Consider the following 22,692-nt stretch of genomic DNA (forward strand, 5'->3'; position numbering starts at 1 on the left):
TTCAATATTCTTTTCCGTTAAGGTTGAAAAACTCTGAGCGGTTGTTTATACACAAAAGTCTCCTTTTCGCGCTGGGCCTCGGAAACCTCGTGTTTGTTCTGGATAAAACCTTGTTTGACACGAGACAAGAGCACCCGGTGAGTAGTTATCACTTCATGATACTCGATCACTAATTATACAAATTAGATATACAATGTACGCATCATGTAAACCCACTTATTATATACTCGACAAAATATCGCGTTTCTGATTGGTCAATGACTCTTTTCGTAAATTAAGCAGTAGAGGGCTTTTTCCGTGTTTACATAGCCTCATCTAAACACGAGGGGGAGTTTGGTGAATTCGAGACAGTTATGCAAACCCAAGACGCAGTCTCAGAAACGTTAAATTCGACTGTTGCTTTTATAAAATATTTCTCAAAAATAATTCGACAAATGAAGGAAATGCTGTTTTTTTTACTTGTTGATCGAAACAGATTTTCTTGATACACGCCCATATATTTCCATATATTTCCTACCAGCCAATCAAAACGGGCGTCTGACAACACAGAACCAATCAAAATTCGTGTGATGTCACAGCTATGTTAACGTACTCTCATCTAAACACAGCAATTGACCAATAAGAGTGCGCGTACTATCCTAATTATTTTATAATAGGTTATAGAGTGCAATACTCTTTAACGGTTACCAATTAGCACCATATTTTTAACCTTTTGACGACAGCGTGAGCATAGAAATGTGAATCTTTCATTCTCTATTTTTACTGAGAAACCGCCCCGAACCAATAGGCCATTTCCGAGTTCATGTCTTCCTCCTCTTCAAAGCGAGTCTAAGTGCGAAGTTTTTGTGATGGTAATTAGTTCTACTTTGCATATGAATGAAAACTAATTTTCATAAGAAAAACTTCGCACTTAGACTCGCTTTGAAGAAGAGGCGAACATGAACTCGGAAATGGCCTATTTGTTTTTCGCGATACTTCACGCATATCGTACAACGTGAACAAGATGGAATAATTGCAAAAGACTTGCGATCTTTTGAGGTAACGTTTCCGTAGATGTCGCCGTCGTGGATCTTAAAGTCTCCTTGCGTATAAAATGTGAGCGCACATCGGCGAATTTTAACTTTATATGATAGTTTCAATTGTCCCTTGATGGTTCGGCACGTATGGAGAAGTTGAACTATTTGGAATAATGAAGAAAGAGTTTAAAACGTGAACCGTAACCATTTTTAATCATGTTGTCGTTAAGGATGGCGTCGTAGATCCTAGATTCCTTAATGTGTATTTTCCTTCTGGAACAAAACCGACAACAGGCGTCCTCGTGAGATAACGGTCACGCAAAATTATCATCCAAGTAAAGTTTGTGACGTTACGATTACCAATGAAGATCACGATTTAATTTGAAGGCGTTACAAAATGCTGTGAAGAAATATTATAACTTTAGTCACTTTAATCAAGTGTAGGATGAACGATGTCAAAAGACCAAGTAATGCAACGTAACCAACACCTTCGTCACGATAAAAGAAGATAACGAAATTATATAACGAAACGGAACGATAACTGGAATCACGATATGTCACAAAATCACATAACGCAGAATAACGATGACGCGAAATCACCGTTCAAAGTGAAACTGAACACTTTTAAGCCAAATTGTGTAGGGTAATTGTATATTTTCAAAAAAATCCCTAGCCATCTTTTTTCTCATTCTCTATTTTGTTTTCAAGAAGAGTCTTTGTTTTGTTTGGCAGGCTCTTTGTTCTGCTGTGGCAGTTGTCCAGCATTATCTTCACACTGCAGTATTCACGTGGATGCTGGTGGAAGGCATTAATCTCTACATCAAACTGGTCAAAGTTTTCTCAGTTAAAAAACAATGTGCTATGTACTTGGTGATTGGATGGGGTAAGAGAAAAGTCCTTAGCGATGTTTGGATTTATGCCGAGAACACTCTGCTTAGCCCGGCTTTGTTAAAAGGCATGATCATTCATAGAAAGACAGTTCCTTGTCAGCATTCTGAATTCCAGGCACTCTTTCATTTTTGTGGCTTAAGGAGGCTCCCTAAGACTTTTAGGGCCGGGCACAAGCTGGCCACTAGTAAGGCGCGTAAAGCCTGCATCGCGCGTGTTTTTCTGATTTTTGTGACGTGTGCGTGACCAAATCTGTAAAATTAACTGCTAATTTTCTCGCGTTCCCTTCCGTAAATTTTGTTTTTTAAATCGGCTAAGTTCTAACAGTTCCTATCAAATACCTTATATTTGTTAAAATTTGTCAAAGCCAATCGAATATATTTAGAAAAATGACAAATTACAGAATATTGGCAAAAGCGTCTGAACGACCTTGACTTTTTACTTCTTCAAAATGTCAGGCAATATCTTTTCCATAATGTTGCAAAGAATAAAAAAAAAATTCACGGAAGGAAAGTATAAATATTAAGGAATTCGAATTCAGGCCAAAAATAGGAATATATCTGCCCGTCATAAGATGTGATATTGCCATGGTAACGGCCATAATCCAAAAAGTGACACCCCAAAAATAAGCCTCATTTCATCGGTACCCATATTGTCTCTACATGGAATACGTTAAGAGAAATTAACTAGGTTTCCTTTTGTAACTCGTTCCCTGTAGTGAGGGTATTCGCAAATACTCTCGGGAGCCACCTTGAGCGCTTGCTAAGACTTTCTGACGCTCTGGTAGCACATTCTAAGAATGTCAAAAAACACACGTTGTTAGATTCTCGTCTAACGCTGTTGCGTAACAGTGTTAAAAAGCCCGTCAGACACTTTCAAGTTTAGTGCGGTAATTTGAATCTCTTATGGTGGTCACACATTAGAGCAAACTGAGCTGAAATTGAAAGTGTTCTCATAGTTTAGTATAATTTATTTGAGTTTCATCAACAAGTTGGTGAGAATCACACCACAGAGCAAAGTACTAATTGATAGTGTTTGCCCTTTACAAGGACAAATCAGAACACAGAGACATGCACTGTGCCGTTCTCTCCTCTCTTTCAGTCTTAACAGTGTGGGTCCTTGATGTTCCACAGAATTTTGAGAACGAGGGTTGTGAGACAGGGCTTTCAATACGCTTCAGCGCTTAGAACTTAAAAGTTTGACAACTTCAGAAGAAATTACAGAGGCAGTAGTTTCTCATCAGACGCTTAAGCCCCATTTACAAGAGCAATTTCTATGTGACAATTTTATGTGGCAATTATATTTGATTGTGCAGATAGCGCAACAAATAATTGTTGACAATTACCAGTTAAGTGGGTCAGCAATACCTTTAGACAGCAGAGATAAAGCAGAAATAAGGCGAGGTTGCCTGGTCGTTCTCCAGTGGCGCTCACTGAGAGGCAGGAATTTTGTCACATTTCATTTGACGAGTCGTCTACACCAGCAATTTTTCGCATTTGACAACTATTATTTGTCACACAAGAGCTAACACGGCAGCTTTTCAGCAAATACAGTTGTCACATAAAAATTGGTCCAATTTCCTTGTCTACACGTGCAAATAAAACTAACTTGTCACATAAAAATTGCTCTTGTAAACGAGGCTTTAGTGTGGGGTGCTTAATAAATCGATTCAGCCAGTCCAAAATACTTACTTCTTCAGATTTTCACATTCTCTTCTAGTCCGGTAACAAGAAAACAATCGATAGAATTTGTTTGAAATAGAGTTAACTGAATAGAGTGTAATGTGAAGTGCTAGATTTCAATCCCATATGAACCATGTGAGCGTTAGCCCTACAGATGGAAATGGGCCCACACAAGGACAGAGAAAAACTCTGACCAGGGTGGGAATTGAACCCACGACCTTCGGTCTTGACTGTATCTTGCACCATCGTGCCAAAGGCTTATAGCGCGAATGTTCAATTCTCCAGGAATCCCAGCAGTCATTGTTGGATTAGTAGCAGCAATCCGACCCAGCATATTTGACATGAGTCAATCTCAGACCGCCGAAGTCACATGTGGAGCGCTAAATCTCACTGTCTACATACAGCGAACAAGGTATCATTAACATGAATGTTTTAAGATATAACGGGCCCGTGGGGAGGACGGCAAACTAGTTGCTTGGCGAAGGGCGAAGGATAGTCCTCAGTAGGCAGGATTCAAACCTACGACCTCCGTAACACCGGTCGGATGCTCTACCTGGGCCCGGTTATTCGAAAGCCGATTAACTTAATCCAGGATTAGCGAAACATTAATTTTGTTTCTTGTTTTCAATTTAGTGAAAGTTTTCTTTTGCTTATTTTGTTATTGACCTCTTGTAATGTAATGTTGTGCCGAATATCAGCGTTGAACAGAATTTGGTTATTTTTAATCTGGGATTTGCATTAATCGGCTCTTGAACAACCGTGCCCTGGGGCCTGTTTCTCGAAAGTCCCGCAACTTTACGTGCCATTTTTCGGGTGTCACAGTTCCCTTAGTGTCTCAAGAACGGAGAGGATTTTTCCGGAGGAGTGAAGTAGTCAAACTTCACAATCAATTTTTTTTGGTTTCCTTGAAAACATGTTAAAAGCTCAGCTTTCCAAAACAAGCGCTTGGAAGTTTCACAAATAGTTTTTCGGGACTTTCGAAAAACGGGCCCCTTGGGAGCTGGATGGTTTGTAGTTGCTCAATGGGTAGAGCATTCGACCAGTGTTACGGAGGTAGTAGGTTCAAATCCTTCCCAGGACTCGATTTGTCAGTTGTCCTTTCGCCCGTTGTCTAGCAACGAGGCTTTTGTACTCATTGTCTTGTTTTGTTCAGAATAATTCTGTCCTTTTATTGTGATGGTTCAGTTATTGGCAAAGTTTACAGTGCGAATTTCTCAATAAAGAAGACAACCGTATATAATATATCATAATTGTTCAAGATGACGACGTCCGGGGAATTTGAAGTGAAAATAAGTAATTCTAACATTTCCTTTTTTTTTTCCATACAAACACTTTTTGAGAAAATTGTCGAAAAAAATTTGATTGCAAACATTATTTTGTTCTGCTTAGAACTATTCATTAGTCAGAGTGGAGGTTCACTTTAACAGTTTGAAGTTAGAGCAGCTTTTTCGTGCTCGTCAGCAAAGTTCACCAAGAAGCCGATTTGTTTCGTCGACGAAACCCTTCAAAATCATCGTTTCTAAGTTGCATGCAACCTGCTACAGCAAAGGACCTAACTACACCAATAAGCTTAGACACTTCATTGAAGAGGAACAATTTTAGTTCTTAAATCTTTAACAATTATTCCTTTAGCGAACGCTGGATGTGACGTGATAAAATGCCTTATCACATACGGGGCAAAATTACTGAATGCTGATTGGCTGAGACGGAGGGCAGTTGCTTATCCGAAGCAAGCGAAGGGACAATTCTGACTCTGATTAAACTGCTTTTTATCCACATGTAAAATACAGTTTAATTAAATTAAGCTCTATTTCTGTTGACAGCATCGATTTATTGAATTGAACTTTATCCAAACGAAAGCTTGTTAAGTTGGTTGTCATTTGTCGTGGCATTGAACGAGCTTCCCTCAATAATTTTGCCCTGTATGTGATAAACATGTAATCGCATTGTGCCCTCGTGCAATGAAGGATTAATTTCACTTGTATTTTTCAAAGTTTTCTAAATTGCCCTCGACGATCGTCGCGTGAAAATGTTGAAAATACGCGTGAACGCCCTCGAGCCCATGCGATTACATATATAAACAAAGAGGCATGTGGCGTCGAGTTGGTTAGAACTAATCTCATATATATTCAACAAGTGCGAATGCAGTTATTATTGTAATTATAAAAGTTCATTAATTCCGAACGTTCGGATACTCGGAAATGTCGCTTCCCGTTAGAAGTTTTTCAACAGAGTAGCACTCGGCGCGTTCATACGGTATATTAGTTGTTATGAAATTTTCAATCTCGAATGTTGCATTTCTAGCTTTCTGATTCAAGTTGGCTCACTAAATCTTGGTTATCAGCTCATATACCGTAATGACCTTATATGGAAACTGATTGCCCTCGTCGTTTTGTGAAAACTTAGACAACATCCTCTCGTTCTGTATGTAAAACATTTCAAAATTCACAGAAAATTTAATAAAACAGTTATTCCATTCACGCTTATTGGACATGAGACTGTGTATAGCCAACTCGGCGCTAAGCCCCTCGTTGGCTTTTACCACCATCTTGTATCCACTCAGAACGCTATAAGCGCAATATCTGAGGTTTAGGTAATAGCTGCACATATATTTTTTTCATTAGATGCTGGATGAACGGAAGCCTTTGGATTTACAAGGGACCCGTATTGGCCATTCTCCTGGTATGAAAGCTAACTGGAGTAATAATATAACCTGAAAAAATGACTCACTCCTGATCGGCTAAAAACGAGTAAAATTCTCGTGCAACAGGGTTCCGAATTTGTAACATAATTCCAAACTTGTTAATTGTACTGGTAAAGGACGTTTAAACGATACTGTTGTAAAAGTTTGAATTTGACTGACGTAATCTGTTTCAACCCATCAGTTAAATGAACTTCATAGAAAATCAAAGCGTTCGCTGTCAAAATTTCCCTTGACTGTTTAGATTTTCTGTCTTCCTCTTTTCCATGTATGTTATTTATAAGTAATCACACGACTTCTTGTGTAACTTGTTATAAAGAAGCAGTTGTAAATTTTTCAGATCACAAATTGCTCTCGCTCAACAGGCTGTATCAATAATATTGTTAATTTGAGAAATTTACTCGCGCTTGTTTCTACGAAAGTGCCTTCAAAAACGTGTGATTGCTTGTACTGATGGCATTTTGAGGATCATCTTTTTTTCTTTTTTGGAGTACAGTATTTGAATCATCTGTTTCCTTTTTGTTTGTTTGATTTTTCTTTAGGTCAATTTTGTGTTGTTTGCGATTCTTCTTCGCGTAATCTTTGGAAAAATATCTACCAAATATGGCAACAATCGAGTGATCATCGCAAAGTAAGAATGTACATTAACTAAAAAATAGGTCCGCAATGCGTACTTGGGGTCTTATGCTTAGCTTAACTCCATTCAGCTCTTACAGAATTTGGTACTACGGTCTCACTTTTACCAAGCGTGATTGGTTCAAAATTTGCCATAACAATGCAGCAGTGAAATGAGTTCCTTAAGTATGCTTCAAATTCCAGACCTGTTCAGAATTTTACATCGATGACTTGCCACTAAAATTTCTCTTAATGCCATTTGCACAGTTTAGACAACTCTTGCTGCACGCTACATCATCTCTATCAGCTATTTACCAGTAACAGAAGCACTAGATTGGCTAAGAAACAAGCATGGCACTGTCATACATTCATATGATCTTATAAATGATCAAAAGAATGCTGAAATTCAACTAGAATTCTAAGATGAATCATCACTAGATGAGGCATTCAATGAACAAGTACTCTCAGAGCTTGGTGGAAATCCCCACACTACTGGAAATCAGTCCATCACCAGTAACAATGTATAAACAGCCAAGAGAAATACCTGATGACCAATTACGTCGATCAGTTACATGTAGATCATTACATAATAAAAAACGCAACCTAAAGCTTACAACAGGGTGCTTTCATGGACTAGAAATAAAATGAAAACCTCAACAGTCTGAAGTCACAAAATGTTGAACCAGTTTATTTGTTTATAACTGGAGGTGGTGGTGCTGGGAAAAGCCATTTGATGAAATCACTTTACCACACTAAAGTAAAAACCTATAGACATGCTCCAATGAATCCTGAGATTCCAACAGTGTTACTAGCAGCATCTACTGGAGTAGCAGTAATAAACATTGATGGTACACACAGCATTAGCAATACCTAAGAATACAGGTGATGATGTGGAGGAAAGTCCAGGTCCTACAATGTTTGACATCATTGGTCCAACAACCACTGTGTCCGCTGACTCTAGTCAAGGAAATGAAGCAACCTTTGGTGTGAATGCTGGAAGCAATGTGTAGCAATGTCACATACTGCTATGATATACCACCAAATACAAGATATTAGTTTGTGGGCTAATTCTACTTTGAACAATATTTTGGTTATTGGAAATAATCTATACAGTTCTATAACATGTTCTGTGCAAACAAATGACTATTTGCTGATAACTGATGTTCCAGACATGGTTTCAATATTTGATAAAGTGTATTCATTACAATATACACCCTTTTAATAAGTCTAATATATGCCGTTTTTCGCTAATGACGTCAAACTCATGCTTTTAAAATTTATTCAGAAATGTACAAAGGCTTCAAAAAAGAAAAGAAATCAGAAAAGTTTTTGGCCTTTGTACATTTCTAAATAAAATCTGAAAGCAAGAGTTCGACGTCATTAGCGGAAAACAGCATATATTAGACTCATTAAAAGGGTGTATAGTGAGTCATTTACTGGAAGTTTGTTCATGACATCAAACATTGGTCCATATATGTCTCTTAGAAATTCACTTCTAGGAGTATTTTCAAACTCTCAACGGAATTACAATTGTTGCTTGTTAACTAATGGCATTAATACACTATATTCCAATAAATACACTGTATCAAATATTGAAACCATGTCTGGAACATCAGTTAACAGCAAATAGTCATTTGTTCGCACAGAACATCTTATAGAACTGTATAGATTATTTCCAATAACCAAAATATTGTTCAAAGTAGAATTACTCTTGTATTTGATGGTATAATACCAGGAAGTGACATTGCTACACATTACTTTACCAGCATTCACACCAAAGATTGTTTCACTTCCTTGACTAGAGTCAGCGGACACAGTGGTTGTTGGATCAATGATATCAAATATTGTAGGACCTGGATTTTCCTCCACATCATTTGCTTGCCTTATAAGCAATGGGATATAAACATTGTAGCACATCATTTGTGCAAACCAAAACATCACCTCATTACACGACTTGTAATGTCCAACAACTTGTTTTAATGTTGGCAAGTAAAACACATTTAAGTAAAACATCATAAGCATCGTATTCCAAAATCGCCCTCGCACACCTGAAAATGCATCCTTGACTTTCACAAAATTGTTGTGACAGCCGATCCTTGACCGGTATTGTTCGATTGTTGTTCCCATGCTGGCGGCTAGTAGCAGACAACAGTAAGAGTACGAAACACTATTCTTTGAGAATGCAAAACTCTTATTCAATGCCACTATTTTTTAGAGTACAATAACTCTTTCAGTTTGGGATGTAACCCACACCGACATTTCAAGCCGATAAATACTGGTTTGTGATAGCTTGTGAGATACTTGTGAGGTATGTGGTGCGCAACGGATTTCGAGCCAATGAATGTGGGCTTGCGAAAGCGTCTTAGCTTCAGTGCAATCCGCACTAAACACAAGCCGAGTCTAAATATGTTGGCTTGCGAGAGTAAACAACTCCCGGTATCGATTCCACTCAGCGACGTCACCTGGATGAAATAAAAAAGAACAAACAAGGCAGGCTAGGATAGTTAATTTTCGAAATGAAAGAAAGAAAACCAATCTGAAACAGCACGACAAATCAATTTTGAAACACAAATAACTTACCTTACAACTAATTTGCGACGGAAAAATCTTCAAATTTTTTCCCAAAACAGGGAAAACGACCGCAGATTTATTTGCAAACAACGAACGCTAGAAGCAATGGCCGACACTTGAAAACAATGACCTCGCAATTACTAGTACCCAGTCTACAAGCCAGACTGTCACGTGTGTTGTCCTCCTCAACTGACAAGATTTGCCCCTGACTTAGGGGTCTTTATGCATAATGCATAAGACCCCAAAAATAAGGTGAACTAATACTAAAAGGAGGTCATAACTGAACCAAATGATGTTTTATGTTGTTTGAATTATCAGTAATTATTTCATGAGTTCTTGTGTAATACAAGTGTCGAAAGAAAACAGGGATAGCGCAGTGTTGAGCGCTTTCGCCTCCCAACAGGCAATGTGACAATGGTACCTCAGTTTTCACTTTTCCTCAAAAACCAAACTACGATTTGATGTGAGTTGATTTGATTTCTGTACAACGATGTCCCCAAAAAGTGCCCCAGCGCTAAATATAGTTGACACTTCAGTAAAGTTCATTATTATTATTATTATTATTATTATTATTATTATTATTATTATTATTATTATTATTATTATTATTATTTCATTTAGAGCACACTTGCGATAAACATCGATGGCTGGTTTTATGTTTTTTTGCAGGAAAGGTCTTAGGAGCATTATTGCTCTCCTGCCTTTGCTTGGTGTCACTTCCTTGTTGGGCTTTTTCATCGAGTTCCATTACACACTGACCTACTTGTACATTTTGCTGAACTCTACACAGGTAAAAGTAATATTAAAGGTAACTTACTCGGAGCTTGAGTAAGTGCGGGGTATTGAAACCTCGGCACTGACGATGCATACGTGGAGGTTTGTCGCTGGGTCTCTGCGACCCTTAACAGCACTTGACCACACCCCGCTTTGTTTTAAAACTCTGTAATAACCTGAAAATACCCTCTTTTATTCCACAATTATTTTGTAAAAAAAAACCCACTACATTGCTCGCCTTGCTAAAGTTAAATGCCATTTGCCTGGAATCTTTTCCCAGATGCATTTCTTGCAATTGGCCCGCGACGGGCTGGTACCTCCCTTTTCCTTCGTTGCAACATTCTGAACATCAGGAACAGCAGCGTTAATCATGACCCACTTGTGCTCTTTCTTGAGCTCGAGGATGAGATCTGGGCTGTTGTTCTCAATCTTTCTGTAGTTATGACGGTGTTCTCCCAAGTAAACCTATTATTATTTATTTATTTGATTTTCATTTGTTTTTGTAAGAACATTTGTCGATTTCGGAACTCATTTTGACGATCACTCGAAATCAGGCTGCGTCGCCAGGCAACATAAAACCTGACAATCTTCTCTCTTTGTTGTCGCAGGGTGTTGTATTTTTCATTTTCCATTGTGTTCTTGATGACCAGGTAAGCGACAAACGTAAATTGTATTTCACTCAAAATACTAGAGACACGAAGGCAATCTAGAAAATTCACAGTTTTTCCTCGAGCACCCGTTGGATATGAGATGGTTGGGACTCTAAGATCTAATGTATAGAATTAGCCAAGCCTAAAATCGGAGCTCCCGGATATTTATCTCATTTGCGTTCGGTTGAAAAACATGGGTCCTTAAAGTCCTAAGAAACTAATTAACTTTTCTGAACTTAATTTTTTATAGCAATGTGGCTAAGAAGCCATAAAATAGGCTTTTCAGTATTGAAAAAAAAAATCAGAAAAAAACTGAGGACTTTTCAAAAAGATAACCGTAAGTAAAAAAAATCGCAAAAATATTGTTCTGGTACAAAAAGATGAAAAGAAGTTTTTAAAATTTAGTTAGCCAATATTTCCACCAAATTTGGCTAAAAAAAAAGAATCCATGCATTTTCTGGATTTTGTTAATCAGGCGTCGACATCTGTCATTTCTCCACGAGGCCAAACAAAGGGATTGTGTTTCGCATAATTAATTATACTTCGGTCTTGGGTGGGCAAAAAATATGAACAGATGTTCAAAACCATGTTTTTTAACCAAACTTTCCGATTTTTAAAATCCAAAATATGACGTTTTCATTCATGAGAGGTTAATTTGATGATCTAGCGCGATTCTCAACGCGAAAAAGACGGCAACGAAGTAGTTCATGGCATTTAACAACATGTGCTCGATGCAAAATAATGGCTTGTTCGTACGCGAATGTTTATCTTCATCACTAACCTCAATTCCGCGAGGTTGTTTCCCAGATGCCGTTTTAAAATTGCTTGAAATTGTTTTCCTGATATTTTTCTATTTCTTTAGCAGAGGTTTTTCCTTGAAAAGTCATTTCGAACAGTCCATAATAATGTTTGCGCATAGGAGCCACACAAAGCCCTGCACTGAGGCGGCCATTTTTACGCCTTGTGAGGGTTGTTCTGTATTGACCAACGCAAGTTTCCAGGCTGAGACTTGGTAGATGATTGGCTTATTGTGATACTGGTCACATTGCCATACATGAAGAGGTGAACGGACGTACAGACGTACGGTCGCATGGTGACGTCATAGCATCGATGCGTTGCCATATTTTCTTAACCATGGTGCTCCGCTAATATAACTCCGCAGTATCATAAGTTTTTCGCCACTATTCCATCTCGTTCATGTTGTACATTGTGGGCGAAGTATCCTAAAAATAATTTGGTTCGAGCGATTTCAGAGTAAAAATGGAAATTTTTATGCTCATGTCGTTGTCAAAACCTCAAGTTTGGAGATTTTGAGTCGTTGTTTACAGAGTACTAATCGTCTCTGATGGAGAAAAGATACTTAGCGATATAAATGCGGTTGTGTGAAGACAAGTTAAAGGGAAAGCAGCTCACTTCCGGTTGCCATCCGCGTCTCAAAAACGCGCGTGTTTAAGTTCCCTAATATTAGAGCTTAAGAAAAGACGACGGCGGGCAACAACAACGCCACAAAACAATGATATCATTGGGTAAAAGAGGGAGAAAAATTGTGCTGCACGTGTGGCACACATTTTAAGCGATATATTTGCGGTACTCTGCTCAACGAGGACGTGAAATCATACAAATTCGAGGTTTTGAAGACAACGCGAGCATGCAACAGAGAATCTTTCATTGTATAAGTTAACGTTAAATACTATAAAATCCGACTGTGTAATTTTTAGACCCTATCAAAAACAAATTAAAACTGATTTCATTAGTCTTGAATACAAAAAAATGTATTAAGTACTTATGCGTTCTTATTGATAAAAATCTCCCTTTGGAGAAATCATATCGATGCTGTTGCAATCAAAAACTGTAGGCATGTTAAGCAGACTAAGACACTATTTACCAATTTCTGCGCATAAGACTATTTGTAATGCTCTTATAGAACCTCACCTTTCTTATGGACTTATCTCGTTGGGTCACTCCTCAAAAACACATCTAAATAAGCTCGTTATTCTCCAGGAAAGTGCACTACACCTAATCAATTTTGCTGCTAAAGATGAACACGCTTTCCTTTTTTAACTCTGAAAGAACTTCCTGTTTGGGTCAGATATCCTACCTAACCTATGTGCATGTCATGACACTGAACCAAACAAAATTACATGTTCCTGACATTTACTACAGTGCTGAGAATAACTCAACACTCATCTTTGCAACACCCACACTTTTATTGTTGCATAATATTATCAATGACCAATGAATAAATTTGAAAACTCTCGTTCCCAGGGTCTCTTCTCTCCCGCTCTGGCGCTCCGGAGGAAGGAAACAAGAGAGACCCTGGGAACGACATTTTACAGTTGTTTGCTCAGTGACCTACATGTAGCCTATGAATGGCTGCGAGGCTGCCGGTGACCTTGTATTGATTCAGACCTCAGTGCTTTTATCATGTAAATTGAGTAATTCTAATTAGTTTACATTAACATTAGAAAAGCACAAAGGTTTGCGTCAAAACTGGGTCACCGGCAGCCTCGCTTCCATTTTTAGGCCAGGTAACTTAGTTACAACTGTAAAATGGTCTATTCATTTCAATGGCCCCGATGTTCATAGCCACTTTAAAGCTAACGTTCTCCCTATAAACTTTCTCTACGTCTTTGAAGTTGCAAAATTAATGTATGCTGTTAATGCTAAACAAGCACCGCCAAATATTTTAGATCTCTTTTGTAGAACATCAAGTATATAAAGATATTCTACTAGTTCATCAACATCTCAAAATTTTTATACGTAACAATCTAGAATTGACTTGTTAAAAAACTCTTTTCACGCATTGGCTGAAGAGTTTGGAATGAGATACCCGAAAGAATAAGAAAATTGTCAAATAATAGTTTCAAAAATACGATGAGAAATATTCTATTCGACATATTAATAACTGAAGATGACTACATTGAAATTGATAAAATCATATCGAAACTAACGAAATCTTAGATATACCGTCCTTATTTAATAATTTACTGTATTTTTCACGTCATGTTATTTCTTATTTATTTAACTTTATGTAGTTTACGCTTTTTCCTTTTTTTCTCTTTTCATTTATATATCATAAATGTAGTTGTATCCTTTGAACGACCTACCTCGATTAGCTATGCTACCCGTGGGTCGGTCTAAATTGTTCCTTAATCTCTTTAAGAAAGAAATAAACTTGTTGTTGTTGTATAATTGTACTCTGTAAAAGCCTCTACCAGTTTAAATATTTTTAGGATACTTCTCTAACATTGTACTCGGTAAACGAGGTGAACTTGAAGATCGCGAAAGACTGTCGATAGTGCAAAGTTATAATTTGAGCTGACGGATCCCTTCCCGGTAAATAGGCAACCACGCGCGTCGCACCGAGTGAACTCCAATTCCCAATCTCATATCCAACAAGCGCGAATGCAATAATTTTTTTTACAATATACATTCATTTAACTCTGAACTGTTTCAATTTAACAAAACGACCGGCAAAATCAACTTCTTTATAAGGTAATTATAAGGCTAATAACCATGATTGCATGAGTCAGGAATATCAAAGATTTCAAATGTAACAATACCGCAGCCCTAAGTGTATCAGAAGACGTGTTTTCATACGTCTTTACTGCTAAATTCGCCTCAGTTTAGTTACTAGTTTTTATTGTCATTGGTCGCGTTTACGACGACGGCGATAAACGACGTACTTAACGGACGTTTTTAAATGCGCCTTCGATATTTCTGGTATTCCTGCTAGACATCTGCATGGGCCTGTTTCTCTAAAGTCCCTCAACTTTCCGGGCCTTTGTCGGGAAGGAAAGGAACTTTATTTAAGTGTCTAATATTCTAGCGCTGTAGAGCACTAATCGGGGACACTGTAAATTGAAATTAACAAGTTAACGCAAATGAAATCAAATGTTGGTTTTTGAGGAGAGGGGAAAACCGGAGTACCCGGAGAAAAACCTCTCGGTGCAGAGTAGAGAACCAACAAACTCAACCCACATATCGGAATCTGGGAATCGAACCCGGGCCATATTGGTGGGAAGCGAGTGCTCTCACCACTGCGCCATCCCTGCACCATCTCTGCACCGGGTATTACAATTCCTTCTGCATCTGCGAACGGTGAAGTTTTCAGTCCTTAAACTCCACAATCATACTGCTTTTTTCAAGACATGTTAAAACGCCAGCATACTAAAACCAGCGGATGGCAGTGTCGTAACAGCTTTTCGAACCCGAAAAGTTTTCGGGACTTTCGAGAAATACAGGAAGTATTGGTCTAAAAGTGAGACTTTGATTTTAGGTTCAAGATGCTTTACGGAAGTTAAGGGAAAAAACAGGAAACAAAGACAATGTGAAACAGACGTGTGAAACGCCAGCATCAAACCCTAACAACACTCCAGACTTGGAGAGAAACTCTCGAATACATATGCTGCAGCACACCGGTAAGAAAGTTGTTAAACACATTCGGCTAATACATTGTCACTTTATTCATCCCACTCCGAGGTTTTGTCTTTCAATACATCATTTTCACCCTTCTTTATCAAAGCAAGCCCGAATACAGTTTGGCGATGGCTGCTGAATAAACTCTACATGTGAATAAAAAGGTTATTTTCGATAGAGACACTTCGGCGCACTCGTTTTCATGAATAGGCTGAACTGGCATTCCGCCAACCTACCATTAGGCCGGGACCTTTAGATTCTAAGACGAAGACGAGAACGAATACGAGTTTTGACTGGCAGTTTTTGGAGGAAATACTTAGAAAAATTTATAACCTGTACGATTAATCTTACTAAGCGGAATAGCTTGCTCAGTTATTATTATTGCTGTTACCTGGGCCTTTTTGCTGATCGAAAAATGCCAAAACTGCTTCCCTGTTGTTGACTTGTTTTGACGCGATGACATTTTTGCAAAATCTCGTACTAAAATGACGACGGTAACACGTTTTTCCCGCCAAAATGACGCTGGTTTGCGTGCGCTCACTGTTGTGCTATGAGAAAATTTCGTACTCCTGGTCCTTCTCGTCCTAGAATCTAGAGCTCTGTATTGTGTGAGCACAACGAAATGACGGCTATCTTGTTGGGACCACCTTGCAACTTCATCGCAAGAGTTCAACGGGAGCGATAAGCAATGTGGCAAAAACCACCATGTTTTCAAAGTTTTTCCGTATAATATCCAGGGAGGTTCTGCTTTACCCATAACTTCATTGTCTATACGAAGCTTAAGCGCGAAAGGTGATCCCAACAATATGGCACCACGAGCTTCAGTTTTGGCAGCGTGAAAACAGTAGGCCGTTTGCAACATCTGGTCACATGACTGATAACTGGTGAACTGGGATTTTATAAAATTCCAGAAATGGAAAAATCGTGTTTGTCTTAGCCAGAATACAAATTTTCAGAGAAATGCCACTTAAGGTGGGTGTTACTAAAATGTTGCCTCGAGCGACTCTTACGCTTCTCTCGTGCTTAGCAACCTCCTGCATGCACCATAACTCAACAGTGCACGCTGAGCTGTTTACCATTTGTTAAATCTATCTGTCTATCTATCTATCTATGGTTTCAAGTTAACTGTTGTTGAAGCAATGCAAACGGCTGCTTACCTTGCTCAGTCTGCAAAACCTTTCCGCCATTAGGCCATGACGAGAGGTAACCATGTGACCAGGTCCAGTCCTCAGCTCTTTCGTGTGCTATCGCTTGCAACGATCAGCCAGTTATAGACAATAACGATAGACAAGACAAACAAAAAACTATGCATTTTTTTCAAACTTCAAAGAAACAATAGTCTAGCGTTATTTCAGGAAAAAAAACGTTTTTTAACTGGTTCCCCGGGTTTCGGAGGTTCTGCGGTCCGCGGTTCCACATTTTAGTACCCCTTAAGGTAAAGACTTAATGACCGTTTAAACACTTGAAAATTCCATACTGTTGTTTACGAACGAAAAGATTTTGCCCTCCAGTGTAATTTTTCATAATTATGCGTCGCAAACAGAGCTCATATTCCTATTTTTGCCATAAGTCAAATAATCGAGAATAAATGTGCAAGGGTGGAAATTTTCAGACTTTCATATTTGGAAGGAATAATTTTAAAGCGGTTTGAAAACTTCAAAAAATACAAGGATTTGTATGAAAATCATTGAAGCGTGACTAGGTGGCATAGCGTCCTTTTCCTTGTAAATTCTTTCAACTGTAACAACACCAGTTTAAACGATATACTTACCAAAGTCGACATGGCAGCATATTTTGTGCTGCTCTTTTTATTTCTGGAAAAATAATTTCATGAGACCAGCAGAATCACCATGTTTATGAAAAAAAAGGTCAAATGACGAGTTGTTGTAAAAGGCCTATTGGTTGCTCGATCCAGTCCGTTTCTTGATCAGTGCATGGTCCTGTTTTGAACCATCGTTCTTAATGTATTTTGGCAAAACGTATTGTCCAGTTCATATTTTAAACTTTTTTTTCATTTCTGTAGATGAAAGTATGACAAACGATGGGATGACAAGAAGCAAAGCAGAGGAAAGCCAGGAAAATGAAACGTCCATATGATAGATTTGTTGTGCCTAGCGATTAAATAACGTCATATTGGCTCTTTGGGTGTCCCCGAACGAATAACGAGCGATCACGATGGTGTCCCGAACGAGACCTCCGGGAAGTGTTTGCTATTCACAGAGACATTTGCGCGCTGACCACGTGAAGGAACACTGAATGCATCGAATTGCGTTCTTCACATCTGAGAGCTAGAGACATGTCGGTTATGACATCAGGCGCATTAAAACGCATAACATGGCTTCTGCAGGACCGTAGCTAGGTGTTTTGTAACGGGGGAGAGGGGGGAGGGACATTATCTCGAGTGCCGAAGCCACGATCCTTGTAGGAGGGTCTGGGGTATACTGGGGGTATCCTCCTCCAGAAAAGTTTCAAATTTGGAGGCTACGAAAAGATATGTATCCAAAAAGTCGACCAACTAATTTCTCAGTCATGGCCAAAAACTGCTATTCACTACAATCAAAATAACCAAATCCATCCACAGACCTTATTTGTCTGGCTCAGGAGGTCCAGGTGGGGCAACTGCTCCCCCTGTTCCTTCTCCCCCCCCCTCCGTTAGCTACGGCCCTTTTCTAAATGCATTGCCTATGTTAGAAAATAACGAATTGACTCCGTTCTTTTTGTAGCGCGTAGATCGTAATTATTAGCTCAATTGCAAATTACCAAGAACGTACCACAAAAGAAAATGAAACGCAGCCTTACGGTTTAGGAGTAGGGAAATGGGATCCTCTACTGCCTTCAACACTAATTTGCTTTGGGGGGTGACAGGCATATATGTTGGGCGGGACTGGCCGCACTTCTTAAAATTTTATAGGCCACTATGGTGAGAAAATATTAGCTATGTGGTTTTTGTCCTAGTAGAGTAACCTTTTTTTCTTTGTTTGTTTGCGAATTTTATCTAGGATTGACCGGATATACCCGAGTTACCGGGGGGAACTCATGGGTAGAATTGGCCTAAACAACCTCGAATATCATACTACGCATATTCACTGAGTTCCAAAGAGATTTTCTTGCAAGTAAAAGAGTTATTTGGTGAACTCATGGTTAGAATGTTCCTGGAAGTAAAAGAGATAACTTATTAGGGTGAACCTATGAGTAGAATTGGTCCACTACACATATTCTCGGAGTTCCAAAGAGATTAAAGGGGAACTACCGCAGTTTCTATGGCCAAAGCGATCCTACACATCTCTGCTGACTTTGCAAGAGGATTTACCGGATGTGCCCGAGTGACAGGTGTGAACCCATGGGCAGAATTGGTCATGGGAACTACCACAGTTTCTATTGTGAACTCATATTAGAATTGTACCAAAGCGTGCCCAAAGCCATCCTACACTTCTACGCTGAATTTGCAAGAGGATTGACCGGATGTACCCGAGTTAGAGGGGTGAACTCATGGGTAGAATTGGTATAAACCACCTCCAATGTTACACTACGCATATCCACTGAGTTCCAAAGAGATTTCCCTAAAAGTAAAAGAGTTATTATGGTGAACCCATAGGTAGAATTGGAACAGAGCACCCCCAAATTCATGTTACATATCTTCTCTGAGTTTTAAAAAAAATTTCGGGGAACTAACACAGTTTGTATGGTGAACTCATTGTTTGAATTGTACCAAAGCACGCCCAAAGCCATCCTACACATCTGCAGTGACTTTGCAAGAGGATTGGCCGGATGTACGCGAGTTACAAGGGTGAACTCATGGGTAGAATTGATCTATACCACCTCAAATGTCACACTACGTATATCCACTGGGTTCTAAAGAGATTTCCCTGAAAGTAAAAGAGATATTAAGGTGAACCCATGGATAGAAATGTACCAAAGCACGCCCAAAGCCATCCTACACATCTACGCTGACTTTGCAAGAGGATTGGCCGGATGTACCCGAGTAACAGGGGTGAACTCATGGGTAGAATTGGTATAAACCACCTCCAATGTTACACTACGCATATCCACTGAGTTCCAAAGAGATTTCCCTAAAAGTAAAAGAGTTATTATGGTGAACCCATAGGTAGAATTGGAACAGAGCACCCCCAAATTCATGTTACATATCTTCTCTGAGTTTTAAAAAAAATTTCGGGGAACTAACACAGTTTGTATGGTGAACTCATTGTTTGAATTGTACCAAAGCACGCCCAAAGCCATCCTACACATCTGCAGTGACTTTGCAAGAGGATTGGCCGGATGTACGCGAGTTACAAGGGTGAACTCATGGGTAGAATTGATCTATACCACCTCAAATGTCACACTACGTATATCCACTGGGTTCTAAAGAGATTTCCCTGAAAGTAAAAGAGATATTAAGGTGAACCCATGGATAGAAATGTACCAAAGCACGCCCAAAGCCATCCTACACATCTACGCTGACTTTGCAAGAGGATTGGCCGGATGTACCCGAGTAACAGGGGTGAACTCATGGGTAGAACTGGTCTAAACCACCTCCAATGTCACACTACGGATATCCACTGAGTTCCAAAGAGATTTCCCTGAAAGTTAAACAGATTATTATTAGGGTGAAACCATGGGTAGAATGTTCCTGGAAGTAAAAAAGATAACTTATTAGGGTGAACCCATAGGTAGAATTGCTCCAAATCACCGCCAAAGTCACACTACACATCTTGTCTGAGTTCCAAAAAGATTTTGGGGGAAGTGCCACAGTTTGTATGGTGAACGCATGGGTAGAATTGTACCAAAACACGCCCAAAGCCATCCTACACAACTACGCTGATCTTGCAGGAATATTGACCGAATGTACCCGAGTTACAGGGGTGAACCCATGGGTAGAATTGGTATAAACCACCTCACATTTTACACTACGCATATCCAACAAGTTCTAAGAGATTTTCCTGAAAGTAAAAGAGTTATTACGGTGAACCCATGTGTAGAATTGGTCCAAAGTACCTTCAAAGTCACACTACACATCTTCTCTGAGTTCCAAAGAAATTTCAGGGGAACTACCACAGTTTCTATGTTGAACTCATGGGTAAAATTGTACCAAAGCGCGCCCAAAGCCATCTTACACATCTAAGCCGACTTCGTAAGAGGATTGACCGGATGTACCCGAGGTACAGGGGTGAGCTCATGCGTAGAATTGGTATAAACCACCTCCAATGTCACACTACGCATATCCACTGAGTTGCAAAGAGATTTCCCTTAAAATAAAAGAGTTATTAGGGTGAACCCATGGGTAGGATTGGTCCAAAGCACCGCCAAAGTCACACTACACATCTTCTCGGAGTTTGAAAGAAAATTTTAGGGGAACTACCACAGTTTGTATGGTGAACTTACGGGGTAGAATTGTACCAAAGCACGCCCAAAGCAATCCTACACATCTACGCTAACGTTACAAGAGGATTGACCGGATGTACCCGAGTTACAGGGTAAACTCATGGGTAGAATTGGTCTAAGCCACCTGCAATGTCATACCACGCATATCCACTGATTTCCAAAGAGATTTTCTTGGAGCTAAAAGAGTTAAGTGGCCATGCTGAATCAGTCTCCTGTGAGGGGGACACCAAACGAAATATCTGTTCGGAGAGGTGTAGGTACTTTTTCGATACATTAAGAACGACTAACAAAATTAATTCATTGGGGCTATTTTGGTCACCTAAGATTTTCAATTTTTTTTTTCTTGTCACGTTATGTTCATCTAGCATTTTCGAGATTTCATTCGCAAGCTCGTCTTCTAAGAAATTTGAAATTCGGTTACAAAACTTTACTTTAATTATTTTTTAGTTTCCTTCCCATAGCTTCAGGAAGCTTAGTTCATTTCGTCTAAGCGCGACGAACCGCAGTCTGCAGATTTTAAGACGTCATTCGAGACCACCCCAACCGTTGAGACCGTGCTAATAGGGAGCTTAAGCAACGACAACGGCGACGGCAACGAGAACGTCACGAATTTGCATATTTAGTGGTTAAAAACAATAGCTTCGCACGCCCTGCACGTGCGTTTTTCACTTTTGTCCATTTCGTTGCCGTCGTCAGCAAAACAACAACGTGAAATAGCCAATTTTTGGTTTTACGAAGAACGTCAGCACTTGAGGATAAATTTTCATTTTCTCTCCTAAAATGGAGTGCCGTTCCGACTGGTGTCATCTTTGAGGAATTACCACACCCTTGTCATCTTAAAAACGTTGAAATAGTCACGAAGCGATTAAAATCACGCAAATTTATATTTTGAGATGACGTTCTCGTTGCCGTCGCCGTTGTCGTTGCTTAAGCTCCCTAATATTGTGGAGAAGGGCAGCGTTACATAATCTCATCATCCCTCGTTCCCAGGTTTTCTCCTTCCAACCGTATTTCCTGGGGTCTGTCATTCTTCTTTCACTTCAGAGGGGAGAAACTGTGGGGAGACACCCAACAAATGCCACCCACTTTGCGACTGGGATTGCCTTACGGCAACCCAGTAAAAATAAAAATGAATTGCAGATTCCGACTGGGTTTGCCATACTGGCAACCCAGTTACTGTAAAAAATAAAAATAGAAAAATGAAAAAGCATTTTCTAACTGGATTGCCTACGGCAACCCAGTAACAACCACGAGTGCAGTTATTGTTGTCATTATAAACGTTCATTAAATTCCGAACGTTCGGATACTCGGAAATGTCGCTTCCCGCCAGAGGTTTTTGAACAGAGTAACACTAGGCGCGTTCATATGGTATATCAGTTGTTATGAAATTTTCAATCTCGGATATTGCATTTCTAGATTTCTGATTGGCTCACTAAATCGCGGTTATCAGCTGATATACCGTAATGACCTTATGTGGAAACTGATTGCGCCGGTCGTTTTGTAAGTAAAAGAGTTCAAAATTTATTGAAAATTTAATTTAACAGATAGTAATGATATTTTGGAGGATCTCCAACTGGACTCTTGCTTGAAGTGTTAATTGTCCAATTTTGAAAACATATTAAAAACATTTCTATTTCCTGTTGCTCGTGACTGGACGATTTCCTGCACTTGATATTGAATGCAATCACTCTAAACGGTGGCAAAGGCTTTTTCTTACCATAAAGTATACGGATTGGAAGTTATTCCATTGGCGCTTATTGGATATGAGACTGGTTATAGCCAACTCGGCGCTATGCCCCTTGTTGGCTATTTACCACTATCTTACATCCAACGCGCACTCAATCATGGAATAATGGCTAAATAATTCAAGTTTAATGAGCCATTCAGGAGGCTATAAGCGCAATGTCTGAGGTTGACAATGTAATAACTTCACGTATATAGTTTTTCATTAGATGCTGGATGAACGGAAGCCTTTGGATTTACAAGGGACCCGT

At 39.2% G+C, this 22,692-nt stretch overlaps 1 protein-coding gene across 1 annotated transcript in view; it reads left to right on the top strand.

The window, feature by feature from the left end:
* Nucleotides 1–18,516, top strand: part of LOC138006623 (uncharacterized) — an 80,392-nt gene extending 61,876 nt beyond the window's left edge. The window contains exons 21-29 of the mRNA XM_068853065.1: nucleotides 23–137; nucleotides 1,749–1,899; nucleotides 3,872–3,998; nucleotides 6,211–6,268; nucleotides 6,830–6,918; nucleotides 10,143–10,263; nucleotides 10,856–10,897; nucleotides 15,177–15,318; nucleotides 17,340–18,516. Coding sequence (XP_068709166.1) covers nucleotides 23–137; nucleotides 1,749–1,899; nucleotides 3,872–3,998; nucleotides 6,211–6,268; nucleotides 6,830–6,918; nucleotides 10,143–10,263; nucleotides 10,856–10,897; nucleotides 15,177–15,318; nucleotides 17,340–17,413 — 919 coding nt within the window. The 3' untranslated portion in view covers nucleotides 17,414–18,516. The remainder of the gene's footprint in view (nucleotides 1–22; nucleotides 138–1,748; nucleotides 1,900–3,871; nucleotides 3,999–6,210; nucleotides 6,269–6,829; nucleotides 6,919–10,142; nucleotides 10,264–10,855; nucleotides 10,898–15,176; nucleotides 15,319–17,339) is intronic.
* Nucleotides 18,517–22,692: the final 4,176 nt, after the last annotated feature.

This window comes from Montipora foliosa, chromosome 6, assembly GCF_036669935.1.
Source record: "Montipora foliosa isolate CH-2021 chromosome 6, ASM3666993v2, whole genome shotgun sequence".
NCBI classification, from domain to species: Eukaryota; Metazoa; Cnidaria; class Anthozoa; order Scleractinia; family Acroporidae; genus Montipora; species Montipora foliosa.